Below are 15,883 nucleotides of genomic sequence, written 5' to 3'. Positions count from 1 at the left end.
GCACTTTTCTGTGTAAAGCAAGTATTAGAAGATTTATCTCTTCTTGGAGGTTGAACATGAAAATATTTGATTCAAAACCAATACCTCTCATGTTATTCTTGCTGAATTCCCATAAAAAGGTATCCATGGCAGGCGTCAACTCTTACTTGTCACCACTCACTCTCCTTCTTTTTCTTCTAATAGAACCTTGGTTTATTTACAAGGCTGGTGGAAGTCTCTTTAACTCAGAGAAAGTGGGCATGATCCCACTCCAGGGAATGAACTTGGTTTGGTCTAAGGGTGGATGTGTAACCCAGTTCTGAACCTAAGACATAAGAGAAATCTACTAGGGAGGGCTTTCTTTCCTCAATAAAAGACATTTCCCAAAGAGAAATCCTTCTGTCCCTTTACCCTTTTGCTTTCTTTTTCTTTTTTTTTCTCTTCATACTTTATTTGTTTTTCCATTTATTTTTATTAGTTGGAGGCTAATTACTTTACAATATTGTAGTGGTTTTTGCCATACATTGACATGAATCAGCCATGGATTTACATGTGTTCCCCATCCCGATCCCCCCTCCTGCCTCCCTCTCCCTCCCATCCCTCTGGGTCTTCCCAGTGCACCAGCCCTGAGCACTTGTCTCATGCATCCAACCTGGGCTGGTGATCTGTTTCACCCTTGATAGTATACTTGTTTCAATGTTATTCTCTCAGAACATCCCACCCTCGCCTTCTCCCACAGAGTCTAAAAGTCTGTTCTGTACATCTGTGTCTCTTTTTCTGTTTTGCATATAGGGTTATCGTTACCATCTTTTTAAATTCCATATATATGCATTAGTATACTGTATTGGTCTTTATCTTTCTGGCTTACTTCACTCTGTATAATGGGCTCCAGTTTCATCCATCTCATTAGAACTGATTCAAATGAATTCTTTTTAATGGCTGAGTAATATTCCATAGTGTATATGTACCACAGCTTTCTTATCCATTCGTCTGCTGATGGGCATCTGGGTTGCTTCCATGTCCTGGCAATTATAAACAGTGCTGCAGTGAATATTGGGGTGCACGTGTCTCTTTCAGATCTAGTTTCCTCAGTGTGTATGCCCAGCAGTGGGATTGCTGGGTCATATGGCAGTTCTATTTCCAGCTTTTTAAAGAATCTCCACATTGTTCTCCATAGTGGCTGTACTAGTTTCCATCCCCACCAACAGTGTAAGAGGGTTCCCTTTTCTCCACACCCTCTCCAGCATTTATTGCTTGTAGACTTTTGGATAGCAGCCATTCTGACTGGTGTGTAGTGGTACCTCATTGTGGTTTTGATTTGCATTTCTCTGATAAGAGTGATGTTGAGCATTTTTTCATGTATTTGTTAGCCATCTGTATGTCTTCTTTGGAGAAATGTCTGTTTAGATATTTGGCCCATTTTTTGACTGGGTCATTTATTTTTCTGGAATTAAGCTGCAGGAGTTGCTTGTATATTTTTGAGATTAATCCTTTGTCTGTTTCTTCATTTGCTATTATTTTCTCCCATTCTGAAGGCTGTCTTTTCACCTTGCTTATAGTTTCCTTTGTTGTGCAAAAGCTTTTAAGTTTAAATAGGTCCCATTTGTTTATTTTTGCTTTTATTTCCAATATTCTGGGAGGTGGGTCATAGAGGATCTTGCTGTGATTTATGTCGGAGAGTGTTTTGCCTATGTTTTCCTCTAGGAGTTTTATAGTTTCTGGTCTTACATTTAGATCTTTAATCCATTTTGAGCTTATTTTTGTGTATGGTGTTAGAAAGTGTTCTAGTTTCATTCTTTTACAAGTGGTTGACCAGTTTTCCCACCACCACTTGTTAAAGAGGTTGTCTTTTTTCCATTGTATATTCTTGCCTCCTTTGTCAAAGATAAGGTGTCTGTAGGTACGTGGATTTATCTCTGGGCTTTCTATTTTGTTCCATTGATCTACATTTACAGATTCAATGCAATCCCTATCAAGCTACCAATGGTATTTTTCACAGAACTAGAACAAATAATTCCACAATTTGTATGGAAATACAAAAAACCTCGAATAGCCAAAGCAATCTTGAGAAAGAAGAATGGAACTGGAGGAATCAACCTGCCTGACTTCAGGATCCACTACAAAGCCACAGTCATCAAGACAGTATGGTACTGGTACCCTTTTGCTTTCCTCCCTTCCTCTGACCTAGAACATGGAAGTGAGGTGAAGTTAAGACATATCCAAGAATCAGTTCAGTTCAGTTCAGTTCAATCTCTCAGTTGTGTCTGACTCTTTGTGACCCCATGGACTGCAGCACACCAGGACTCCCTCTCCATCACCAACTCCTGGAGCTTGTTGCCTCATGTCCATTGAGTCACTGCTGCCATCCAATCAACTCATCCTCTGTTGTTTCCTTCTCTTCCTGCCTTCAGTCTTTCCCAGCATCAGGGTCTTTTCCAGTGATTCAGTTCTTTGCATCATGTGGCCAAAGTATCGGAGCTTCAGCATCAGTCCTTCCAATAAATATGCAGGACTTATTTCCTTTAGGATTGACTGGTTTGATCTCCTTGCCGTCCAAGGGACTCTCAGGAGTCTTTTCCAGCACCACTATTTGATTTGGAACCAGCCTGTTGCTCCATGTTCAGTTCTAACTGTTGCTTCTTGACCTGCATACAGACATCTCAGTAGGCAGGTAAGGTGGTCTGGTATTCCCATCTCTTTAGGAGTTTTCCACAGTTTGTTGTGATCCACACAGTCAAAGGCTTTGACATAGTCAATAAAACATAAGTAGATATTTTTCTGGAACTCTCTTGCTTTTTCGATGATCCAATGGATGTCGGCAATTTGATCTATGGTTCATCTGCCTTTTCTAAATCCAGCTTGAACATCCAGAAGTTCACGGTTCATGTACTGTTGAATCCTGGCTTGGAGAATTTTGAGCATTACTTTGCTAGCGTGTGAGATGAGTGCAATTGTGCTGTATTTTGAACATTCTTTGGCATTGCCTTTCTTTGGGGATGGAATGAAATATTCAGGAATAGCAGAGCAGAAAACCGGAATGAACTTGGCTCCCAGCTAACTTCGTGTTATGATTGTCTTTGTCCTGACCTGCCAACCTCAGACTTCTTTTATGAGATAAAGTCTTAGTTGTTAAACTAATGTTAGATTTTCATGTATAATTGAATGCACTCTTAATTGATATCATGTCCTTTTATTTATTATAAAATATAATTGTTCAGATTTTAATTTTATTTATAAAATCCAAAGTAAGGACAGTAAATGCTCATGAATGAGCAAAACTGCTCCATTTGCTAAATTTCTCTTCCAGCGACTATATAGAATTGCACACACTTGGTTTTTTTGTGAAGTATCACTGTTATAGTGCTATAGTGGGTTGTGTCAAAGCTTCTGATATAATTTTAGATTTAAAAAAAACCTAGAGTAGGCTAATTAGAGTCCAAAGGCCCACATGGTTAGGCAAGACTCCTCCAGAAAAAGCTCTATAGTTAGTCATAGGCGAACTACTTATATCAAAGGCACTTTAGATTCTGTCTTAGCTTTCACTTTAATTGAGCTATTAATATGCACTGTTGAGATCTTAAATTAAAATTCAATATGGTTTTCTTCAGACCTAAAAGATGATGGAAAAAGGCAATAAGTACTTCTAAATTTTCTGTACTTCGGGCTTCTGTTACTTATTGCACTAGAAGAGTGCATACCTTCCTCCACAGCTAAAAGCTAGTTATTTAGGGACAAGGACCTTGACTTACTCATTCCAGCATATCCTACAGTAGGCTACACAGTGGCCTCTCTGAGGCAGAAACTAATAAGTATTTACTGAATCACAATAGCAACAATAACAACAATAATATCTAAATCTGACCATGTTTACTAGGTGCCAAAAGCAGTGTGAGTGCTTTCAATGCATGGTCTCATTTTGTGTTGTGTTAGTCAGAGTTGTGTCCAGTTCTTTTGAGACCCCATGGACTGTAGCCCACCAGGCTTCTCGATCCATGGTATTTCCCAGGCAAGATTTCTGGAGTGGGTTGCCATGTCCTTCTCCAGGGGATCTTACTGGCCCAGGGATTGAACTCTCAACTGGTGCATTGGCAGGTGGATTCTTTACCACTGAGCCCCCAGGGAAGCCCATTGTCTCATTTAAACTCCTACCAAATTCTTGTGAAATAAATCATTTCCTTCTTTCAGAGGAGGAAAGTGAGGCACAGGTTAAGTCACTTGCTCAAACTCATTCAGCTATAAGTACAGTCTGGATTCCAGAGTCAGAATTCCTCATGAAGTAAGTATTATCTTTATCCACATTTTACAGCTGAGGAAACAAAAGCTCAGAAAGGTTAATAACTCATTCAGGATCACATAGCTAACAAGTAGTTGTGCCTGGATTTGAATCCAGGCAGTCTGGTTTCAGCATCTGCCCTCTTAATTAGGTACCACACTGACTCACAAAAGGATAAATTTTAGATATACTTCAGATTGTCACACAATTATATAAAGTTGATTCTATCAAATTAAAGCCTATTTACTAAATGTAACAAAGAAATTTAAATGTCAGCTCTCAAGCCTTTTTTTTTTTTTTTCCATTTTAGTAGTAAAATATCTTTCTGAAAGGGCAGAACTTCCTTCAAACTCAGAAGTGATAACTCTTGCATCACTCTAGAAAATTACAACACAGAAACTACACACTAATTTTTACAGTTTACATCTAGGCCTTAGGTTTTCCACGTTCCCTCTCATCCTCCATCTCTCTGTGTGCCCCATCTGGTCAACAAAGTGTGTGCTTTCTGGAGGCAGGCAGTGGCCCTTCCCACCACTGCCTGATAGTGGCTTCCCCTCCTGGGTAGTTGCTCATTACATACCCCATCCTATCCCATTTCAATGTATGTTCACTGAAACATTGGGAGCTTTTCTCACCTCCTTTCTGTAGACCCAAGAAGCCCAGATTTGCACCAGAATCAAAGATTGCAAACAGAATGTTTTGGATACTGATTTTAAGATAGTTTCCATTAATAGAACAGTGGCCCTCTGCCTTGCCTGCGCATTGGAATTACCTGAGGGATTTCAAGAAAATTCTCATTTGGATTCCACCCTCAGTATTTCTTTTTTTTTCCATTTATTTTTATTAGTTGGAGGCTAATTACTTTACAATATTGTAGTGGTTTTTGCCATATATTTAATTGATCCGAGATACACCCTGGGCACCTGGAGTTTCAGAAACTACCAGGAGCTCCAATGCACAGGTGAAGATGCAAACCACAGCAGGGTTCCTCAACCTTGGCACTATTGACATTCAGTACCAGATAATTCTTTGTCCTGTGCATTGTAGAATGTTTGCCAGCTTCTCTAACCTTTACCTAACAGATACCAATAACACCCTCCCCAGTTGTGACAACAAAAAATGTCTCTAGGCTTTGACAGATGTCTTGGGTGAGGGATACAAAATCACCCTTATTGTGAACCATTGTCTAGAGCCACTGCTAGTAGCCTGGGCTGTGAGAAGTCTCCCAAAAAGAAAAAAAAAAAAAAAAAGAAGGGAGACTTCTGTGGCATTCTCTCTAACAGGAAAATATATAAAGATGTCAAGCAGAAAACTCTCCTGTCATTGGAGGAAACCTAATCAGGGTGGCTTTTTTTTTTCTTTTTTAAGAAGAGTTTTAAATTTCTAAGCAAACAGATGGTTTATTTCTTGGGAGAATAATAGAGAAACATATCTTCAAGAATAGAGAATTAAGGAAATGATACAGATCTTTCTAGCTGATCTGAAGCACAACAGAAGGAAACTATATCTTTTTTTTAATTAGTGTGAACAGCCTGGACTGGGTGAAATATTGTCTCCTGCTGACAAGTTGCTGCCAGCAACAGGGAGATAAAGTACACGGGCTTGGATGCTAAATGGATGTAAACCCAGAATGTTTCTTTAGCTCTAGGAAGGTTTTGCCAGCACACTGATAACAGAGTGAACCAAAATAGGTGAGAGTCTAGATTTGTGTATAAGAGGAGGGTCATTGTTGAGTTGCTAAGTTGTGTCCGACTCGTGATCCCATGGACTGTATCCTGCCAGGCTCCTCTGTCCATGGAATTCTTCAGGCAAGAACACTGGAGTGGCTTGCCATTTCCTTCTCCAGGGGACCTTCCTGATTCAGGGATCTAATCTGAGTCTCCTTCATCTCCTGCATTACAGGCAGATTCTTTACTGCTGAGGACTTCCCTGGTGGCTCAGATGGTAAAGTGTCTGCCTACAGTGAGGAAGACCTGGGTTTGATATCTGGGTCAGGAAGATCCCCTGGAGAAGGAAATGTCAACCCACTCCAGTACTCTTGCCTGGAAAATCCCATGGCTGGAGGAGCGTGGTAGGCTACAGTCCATGGGATCGAAAAGAGTCGGATACAACTGAGCGACTTCAACTTTCACTTTCTTTACTGCTGAGCCATTGCTAGAGTGAGCTCATTATGTAAGCGCTGGAATTTGGGACCATTTAGTGGTTGTCTTGCTTTGGGGTTATTTTAGAGAATATTCCAGCAAGCACTGCAGGGGAGTGAGTAGGTAAGAGGGAAGGAAGCTACTAATGGATGTTTTTTCAGAAGTTGCCACTTCGGGCAGTGAAGCTTAATACCCTGGCTGAACACAAGCCTCAGAGGTATGGAGCAAGAGAACTGGCAGATTTATCCACTAATTTCCACTCTGTTGGTTGAGGACTGTGTGCAGGGCCATTCACTCCTCAGAACTTTTGTTCTGGTTTGGGCCTCAGGCAATATTGTGAGTGTGTTGCTGGCAACTGGAAGCAGCTGGCCAACACAGGATGGTGATCACTGATGGGGTCTAGGGGAGTCCCTGGCAACCTGCTGTAGTGGTCAATTTAGAAATTTATCTAGGGACTTCCCTGGTGGTCCAGTGGTTAAGACTTTGCACTTCCAATGCAGGGGGCATGGGTTCAATCTCTGGCCAGAGAACAAAGATCCCATATGCTGGGCAAATAAATAAAAATTTTAAAAATTTTTATTTAAAAATATTAACTGTTTTACTAGTTTACAATGTTTAATTTTTAATAAAGCTGTCTTAATATGGTATGGAACTTTGGGAAGGCACATCAGCTACTAAGATACCTCAACATTTGAGTCCAAGAAATGCCACTGCCAGAAACCCACAATAGTCCCACGCCATCGGCAACTCCTCTTTCCCACACCCCTTACATCCAGTCCACTAACAAGTTCTTTCAGGTCTAGTCCAAAGCTTTCATGGATTTATCCACTCGGTCTCTGCTGCCACTTCGTTGGTCCAGGACAATGGTGTCTTTTGCCTGGACTATTGCAATGGCCTGGTCCTGGGCTCCCCACACTCACCCTCCTTTCAGTTCCTTAAATTCACAAGGCTTCTTCTTGGAATGCTCCTTTTCCCCACCCTACCCCAGACCAACCCTACCTTTCCTATGACTTGCTCCTTCCTATCCCTTCCCAGTTCCCAAAGCACCTGTATATCGTGCTTAGTTGCTAAGTTCTGTCCAACTCTTTGCAAAATGGGGTTCTCCAGGGAAGAATACCGGAGTGGGTAGCCATTCCATTCTCCAGGGGATCCTCCTGACCCAGGGATCAAACCCAGGTCTCCCACATTGCAGGTGGATTCTTTACTGTCTGAGCCACCAGGGAAGCCCTAGGTGTCTTATCCTTTAGGTCTGGCTAAATGTCACTTCATCAAAGACCTGAAGAAAGATGTCCCCCTCCCACCCATCATTCCCATCTCAGTTCCTACTTGTTTTCTTCTTTGCATGTTTCTCAATTTGCAATTATTTTGTTTGCATATTTTTGTCTCCCTGTCTATAATGTAATCTCTATAAGGGCAATGACCATGCTTATCTCTTGACCTCCATATCCTCGTAGGATTGACAAATTTAGTAAATAAAAACACAGGTGTGGGACTTCCTTTGGGGTCCAGTGGTTAAGACTGTCTGTCTAGTGCAGGAGGCAAGGGTTCGATCCCTGGTCAGGGAACTGAGACCCCACATGCTGTGCAGTGAGGGGAAAAAAAAAAATAGAGGCATATCAGTTAAATTTGAATTTCAGATAAACTACAAATAATTTTTAGTATAGGTATATCCAAGTAATGCACAGGACATATACTAAAAATTATTCATGATTTATCTGAAATTCACATTTAACTGGATATCTTATTTTATCTGGCAACCCTAGTTCCTAGGCCCCAACACATAGCTGACTCACATTACTCAATGTTAAATAAAAATTTGGTAGCAGCATATCAAAACTGCTACTATGGCAACAAAGTGAGGGAAATGTGTTCAAACTACAAAGTAGTGACAAACACCACTTCCCATTCCTTTCTGTTCTTTTGCCTGTCTTCTCACTCCAGGAGAACCTAATCACCTGGTCCAATCTCATGGACTCCCATCCCCTCACCCCACGCCTGCCTCATCAATGCCTGATTATGACCAATTGTCACTTTCACAGAACACCAGCAAGTATTTATTGAGTAATTAAGCTGACAGAACTTATTACATTTCTAAAAGTGTTTAAGTTCCTTGACTATGAAAAAGTGAGTTTCCATTTTAACCAACCCCCCTCCCCAAACACTGCCCAAGGGCATGGGATTCTGAAGGCAATCACACAAATCCATTCTCAACTATGGCATCATGCTCCAGTCTCAATTAGTTTCTGCAGGGTTCCTGGAATTGGGGGTGAAGTGGCTCTTGAGAGGTTCCCAGCATTTGTAGTAGTTCTCATCCAGACAGTTAGAGGTCTTCAGCCCCCACTTGGTGACGGCCATATTTAGGGAAGACTCAAACATAAATGCCTGTAGGGAATGAGGATGGAGACAAGAAAGAGGAAGTGAGGTGGATAATAAAACACATTTGACTAGATGTCAAGAGAGAAGATATGGGTAGGTAGACTCTTTGAGTAATAAATCACATGTGCTTGCATGGGAAGGAGAAAACACTCAAGCCTTGGGTTCTGACTCTGGTCCTGCTACTTACAAGTGGGTGATAGCTTATATGAAACCCTCAGCTTCTCTGACACTCAAGTTTTATTCTTACTAAACTGGAGTTGGGCACATAAGCATCACATTGTTCTTGTAGCACCATGGAGCTAAATTTGCTAGATCCAAGGGCAGAGGTGGGAGAGTCCTGGGATTATTCTTTTCAGGGGCCATTATGGTGGCTATGTCCATGTGAGAGAGAACATAATTCCCATTTAACAGATGAGGAAACTAGGGTTCAGAGCTGGGAAGTGACTGTCTAAGATGGTAGTAATGAGAAGTTGCAGATTTGGGATTTGAGCCTTTCTTTTGCAGGACTCTGACCAAGAGATAGGCTAGGGAAGGGAAAAGAAGGAAAAGAGAGACTGAGGAGGCAGGAAGAAGGGAGCAGGAATGGCTGTTGCACTTTTAAAAGCCCTGTCCCAGAAGGTTCTGAATGGTGGGTGTCCTTTTATGTTCAGGCAGGTTTTGTCTGCAACAGAAAGCATATGCAAGTGCCCTGTGCATCCTTGACATTCCAGCTTCACCTACTGCTGATTTTCTGACCAATTATGGCTTTAAAAAAAACAAAACCCTACAATTCTTATGTACTCATATTGTTGGAAATTCTAAAAATATAGATGGACAAAAGGAAGATAAAAATTCTCTTTGTGCCACAACTCAGAGAACCCCTGTTAATGTCTGGCATACATTCTAATATGTATTAACTTCTTTTTATCTATAATGATAGAGATGATGGTCCCTGCTTGACTTTCCATGACAAGCTTGATGTGAGGTGTTGGACATGTTATAAAGCACTAGTCAGATATAAAGATCATTATTATGGACATAATTATTGTTGGCTCTTTGCTAACTGTTTCTTAGGAGACTTCCTGTCTGACTGGACTAACAAAGCCCCATCCCAGCTGAGCTATGAAGGCAGTATTATAAAGGTAATTTATTCCAAAGTAGTATAAGGATAAGGCATGTGGATGAACCTGGATCCAAATTACATAATGGGAAAAGGGGAGGGAGACCCAAAGTCTTGTTCCTCATAAAAACAGCCCTGTCCCGTGCTTCACTGTTGCAGAACACTGCTCCCTGGTAACATTATCCAAAGCCAGGTTGGGCATTCAAGGTTACTAAGTGGTAACTATGGGCTAGCCTGTGTACCTCTAGGAACTTTCGGAGGTAGTAGCTTAAGATGATGAATATCTCATAGAGCTCTCACACAGAGGTGAAAGTGTTCTACAGAAACTGCAGAGGCCCTTGCAAGGGGAAACAGAGCTGAGGTCTGGCAGATGGGACTCACATCCTGCCCCTGAAGATAAGCTTCATCGACTCTGGTCCTTGAGTTGGGACTGAAAGCAATCTGCGTTGTGTTGGGTAGAGGGGCAGATAAACTCTCTGCTCAGGTGGTTTGCAAGCTGGGCATGGAGTCAGGCCGGTCTGTGCTATTGATTTTAAAGTCAGGTAACATTGAAGGCGTTGGTTTAAAAATGTAAAGCAAGTTTGCATATGATGTCACATAAAATTACTCCTTGTGGTTCATAAACTCTACCTCCAAGAATGCAAAAATAAAATGAAATCAAGTACCGCAGCCAACTGCAATTGTGTTCAGTTTCAATGTTTACAGCATGACACAGGAGGAATACAAAATAGCTTTTAAATCTCATCAGTTTCATCCCTTGCCAAAGGAGAGCAAAAGAAAATGAGAGAACTGCTGCTCACAAGCCCTGACTATAGTCAGGCAAATGCTTCCTGACCCTCCTGGGCTTGAGAAACCAGCTAAAAGTGACATCCTGCAAACCCTGCTGCCATGGTCCTGGAGGATGACTTCAAAAAGCAGGGACTCTGAGACAGAATATATATATATATATATTATATATACAGGGCCACATACAGATGAGGGAAGACTCCTGACACAGTATTAATAATGTCCCCCCTTTTGTCTGAACAGTGTGGCCCAGTCAGCAGGGTTAAATCACAGCCACCAGCTTCACGGGATGCCCTAACTTTTCTACAGATGGAGAGAACGAAGCACAGAGAAGTTACGTAAATTCCTCAAGGTCACACAGGAACCAAGAGCTAGAATTCAAACCTAGACCTGACTCCAAGTACAAAGCTCTTTTTATCCTAACACATCAGGCATCTAGTATACACACAGGGTGTGTGCATACACAGGTGGGAACATACAGACAGACACTCTCCTCTCCAGACTTCTCCTCTGTGACTTTGGAGAAAAAAAATAGACATTCCTCTCAACAAGGTTGGGGATCCCAGAGACCACCAGAGCCTCATATCTAACTTGCTTACCATGGTGCCATCAGCAATCCTCTCAGGTGCCAGCTTGGCTTTGCTGGCCTTCTCAAAGCAGTTGGCATCAGGCCCATGGGGAGTCATTGGACTGTGCAGGCTGCCTCCCCCTGGCAGGAACCCACCTTGCTTTGCCTCATAGTGACCTTTGATGAGTCCCATGAATTCACTCATGCAGTTCCCTGGGAAGATTGAAAAAGTATTTTTATTATCCAAGGCAAGGACCCCAAACACTGAGACTTCTCAAACATTATTTCCACAGAATGTCAAGAAGAGAGGAGAATCATAAAATTTCATAGAAATAATAAAGAACATAGACAGGAAAACAACCATAAAACATTCATTAGTGTGGAATTCTTGGTATGCAAAGCCCTACTCCGTGGCTATGTAGATTAACAGAAGTCTTAGGTTTCACTGCCTGAATGAACTTATGCTAGATCTAAAGAAAAGCAGGGCCCAAACACGAATTTTAATAATAAGTAACATACAAATCATGATAAAGAGTGAATGTACTCCATCATCTAGGCTTACAAGCCCCATATAAAAATTATCCACTTTCCCAGATCTGAATTCCTTCCCAAATAGCCTCACAGTAGTACAGGGCATCACCATATTTCTGGTTACAAATTAGAAAATTAAAGTGGTGTGTGTATGTGTGTGTGTGTGTGTGTGTATACATTGCTGGAAATGGGATATAAGGAAAGAACCCTGGACTTGGAGTCCATTATCAAATAATAATTTGTGTGAAAAAATCTTATTATCTATAATCTAATCCATAAATACCATATATTTTAACAAATATCTTCTGTATCTGAATCTAATATCATCTTATTCTTTCATTTTCCAAAATGCTTCTTAGATTCATTCCTTTTGCATTGACATTCTCTTCAAAGAACCTGAAAATCTTAATACTGGAAGGGATCCCTGAAAAAAAAGTGCAAGTGTTAGTCATTCGTTCATGTTCAACATTTTGTGACCCCATGGACTGTAGCCCGCCAGGCTCCTCTCTCCATGGAATTCTCCAGGCAAGAATACTGGAATGAGTAGCCATTCCCTTCTCTAGGGAATCTTCCCAACCTAGGGATCAAACTCAGGTCTCCTGCACTGCAGGCAGATTCTTTACTATCTGAGCCACCAGGGAAGACCAAGGGATTCTGTACTGCTACTCAATACAAAAATAATCTGTATATCATTCCTGATAAATAACCTGCATGCCTCCTGTGAATTGAAGTGCTCTACTCAACAAAGGAATCTGTCATATTACTGAAGACTCTGGGCATCAGAAAGTTCTCCTAAGTCAAATGGAAATTTGCTTTCATGTAAGTTGAGTATATTGGTCCTAGTTGTGCCTCCTGGAATCAACAAAATTTGACAAAAATCACCATGTTCCCACTCTTTCTATCTTACATTTCTGTTTAAACAAAGCTTTTTATTTAGAGCAAGAATTAAAAGAAACACAACACCTTGAAAACATCTACTCATCTATGCATCCATCCATTCATCTGTCCGTTCCCCTCCCTATTCATCTGCCTATCCATCCAACCAGCATATATGGACACTGTGCTAAGTACTATGATAGAAATGAGTAAGAAGCAGCCTCTTTAATGTTCCTCATAGTCTTAGTCAGTCCTGTGAGAGTGCTGACACTGCAAATCATAGACAGAGTAGAGAGATATGGAAGGCACTGGCAAACATTGCAAAGCTAAACATTTGACATGATAAATACTCCACTCCTTTTCCCTACATGTGAATATAGGCAAGTGGCAAAATACTTGTCGGTCAGTTCAGTCGCTCAGTCATGTCCGACTCTGCGACCCCATGGACTGCAGCACGCCAGGCTTCCTTGTCTATCACCAACTCCTGGAGCTTGCTCAAACTCATGTCCATCGAGTTGGTGATGCCATCCAACCATCTCATCCTCTGTTATCCCCTTCTCTTCCTTGTGGAACTGCCCAAACAACATTTTGCCCAGAAACCAAAATGTTGCTGCAGGCCCCTGCAGAAAACGCAAGACCTAGATTATAGCACTACTTGTTTCTCCATGAAGCAGAAATAGAGGGGGAAAAGTAACTGTAAGCATATAGTGTCTACATTTTAAAAGCAGTTCTGCTCATGCCTTAAATATTCTGGCATACTCCTCTATCTAGTATGTGTCCTCAGGGTCACCTTCAAGGCTTAATTTTAAGAAGAGAGCAAGAATGAGTTCAGCTTTGATCTGAATATGAATTTAGGTAGCAATGAGTTGGTGATGACATTTCTACATCATTTTCTATATTTCAAAGGACAGTGGGAAGGTAGACCTTGCCTTTTTGATTAATGCTGAATCCAAGTCGACTAAGGTGCATTAAGATGACTGGAGGCAATATTTCTACAGAAATCATTCTCCACTTCTGTAAAGTCACATCAAAGTAGCAAAGATTTTGGTTATTGCTAAAGCATTATTTTTAATGTCTCTGGTAAAAAATAATTTCTAACTCAGGGTTCTGTGGTTTTTCCAACTAACTCAGGGCAATCAAGCCTTTCTGAGATCTGTCTCTCCTGAGCCAAATTTATTTCAGAGTTCTTTATAAAAAAGAAGTTATAAGAGGCATTCACGAGGTCACTTGTCTCAGGCAGTCTGAATTACAAATTAAAGTCAAGTAGTGGGTTGAGCGCTGTAGCAGAGTAGGGAACCTGGATGGGGAAGACAAGCCCCAGGCCAGCATATCTCAGCATGTGGTCTGTGGAGCTTCGGCATCAGAATCCCTGACTTGCTAGTTCAAAGTGCAGATTCTGAGGTTCCACCTCAACACCAACTAGTTCAACTCTCTGATAGCAGACCTGTGGGAATTTTTTTTAAAGGCATTCTATTAATAAGTGATTTTTATATCCTCTAATGCTCTCAAAGTGTGGTTCCTGGAACAGCTGCATTAACATTACTCGGGAATTTGTTACAAATGCAAATTTTCATGGAGGGAGGTCTAGGAGGGACTGGATAGATGGATACATCTGGCTGATTCACTTCATGTGAATCAGTACAGCAGAAACTAACACAACATGGGAAAGCAATTATAGTACCATTTAAAAAAGAAAAAACAACCCACAGATTCTCAGGCCTACACTGGATACTCTGAGGGTGGGTCCAAGGAATCTATGTTTTAACTCTCCAGGTGACACTGACATATGTTAAAATTTGAAAACCAGTGCCTCTGGCGTATACAGCACCCTCCATAAAGAACTATGTGAAGTAGGGAAGTACCAAGGATTAGTATGTTAGGGTCAGACTATAATTCAGACCAAGCCTCTCGCCTTGACAACAGGTCCTCTAGGGGACTAACTTCCAGGAGGAGAAGAGTTAGGACATGTGATGGGCTTGATATTCCTCAGAAAGGACAAAATTTGTTATATCTCTACTCGCAAAGTATCTGGTGTCTTTGAAGCGTTAAACCAATTGCATCCTTTTCAGCTGATGTCACCTGAAAAAGGCAATGCTGACATTTGACCATGAAGTGACCTTCTTTCATTCTGAAGGCCTTTGTCCTCCACCCTCTGAAACACCTACATTGCTCATTTTAGTCAAAGCCCTGGCACCTGGGCACATACAGACAAGAGCCCCAGAGGGACAAAGTGCTGAGGTTAACTAAAGAAAGGGGCTTTTTAAAAAAGAATGTTACAGCTGAAATGCACCTCAGAGTCTTTCCAGAACTCTGTGTACAAAAGTGCAATATCCAGGAAGAAGAATTGTGCATTGACATTTAGGTTGAATTTATAGCTAGCACAATTAAAAATGCTACCTTCATTAAGTACACCATGAGGTATCTTATTCATTCTTGGTGATGCATTCACCTACTAAATAAATATTTATTGGATGCATATCATGCACTGGGCACTGTGCTAGGGACATCCATTAATGCCCATGACTGTCTGCTCTGGCATCAGACTGTCTTCACGTCCAGTACTTCATCAATACTTCACTGACTCCACCACTTAACTAGCTGTGAGGACTTGACCCTTCACAGCTCAGTTGCATCTTCTTAAAAAAAAAAAGAAAGGATAATGATACCTATCTTTAACAACAGTTATGAGAAATAAATGTGTTAATACTTTTGAAGAACTTATTACAGAGTCATAAAGAAAGGGTCAATAATTTTTAATTTCCCTGGTGGCTCAGCCAATAAAGAATCTGCCTGTAATGCAGGAGACCCAGGTTCAATCCCTGGGTCAGGAAGATCCCCTGAAGAATGGAATGGCTACCCATTCCAGTATTCTTACCTGGAGAATTCCATGGACAGAAGAGTCTGGTGGGCTACAGTCCATGGGGTTGCAAAGAGTCAGACATGACGGAGCGACTAACACTTTCACTTTTCACCAAATAAAAATAATATTAATAAAATTAAAATAATAGATTTGATAAGTTCTGTTCTAGATAACAACTGCTTTGGAGAAACTGCTTCCAGAATAGGATTTTTCCCCTGGTGTGGACTGCAATCTGCTTTACCCTTCCAAAACCATTGGAGAAGGCACACTTTATTGGCTCTTGAGCCAGACTGAGATAATGAACTCTCCCAAAACAACAAACTAAGCAACAACAGCCCACAGATCCACTTCCCTTTACACCTGAAATGTAAGGAAATGTCTTGCTTCAAGCTTC

At 41.2% G+C, this 15,883-nt stretch overlaps 1 protein-coding gene across 1 annotated transcript in view; it reads right to left on the bottom strand.

Annotated features, from left to right (window-relative positions):
• Positions 1-8,509: 8,509 nt before the first annotated feature.
• Positions 8,510-15,883, bottom strand: part of HGD (homogentisate 1,2-dioxygenase) — a 41,893-nt gene continuing 34,519 nt past the window's right edge. The window contains exons 13-14 of the mRNA XM_061167944.1: positions 11,254-11,435; positions 8,510-8,775 (exon numbers count right to left, since the gene is read on the bottom strand). Of these exons, the coding sequence (XP_061023927.1) occupies positions 8,626-8,775; positions 11,254-11,435 (332 nt within the window). The 3' untranslated portion in view covers positions 8,510-8,625. The remainder of the gene's footprint in view (positions 8,776-11,253; positions 11,436-15,883) is intronic.

The sequence above is a fragment of the Dama dama genome, chromosome 19 (genome assembly GCF_033118175.1).
Source record: "Dama dama isolate Ldn47 chromosome 19, ASM3311817v1, whole genome shotgun sequence".
In the NCBI taxonomy this organism is placed as follows: Eukaryota; Metazoa; Chordata; class Mammalia; order Artiodactyla; family Cervidae; genus Dama; species Dama dama.
Note: the sequence above shows the minus strand (reverse complement) of the source record. Positions and strands in the feature narration are given on the sequence as shown.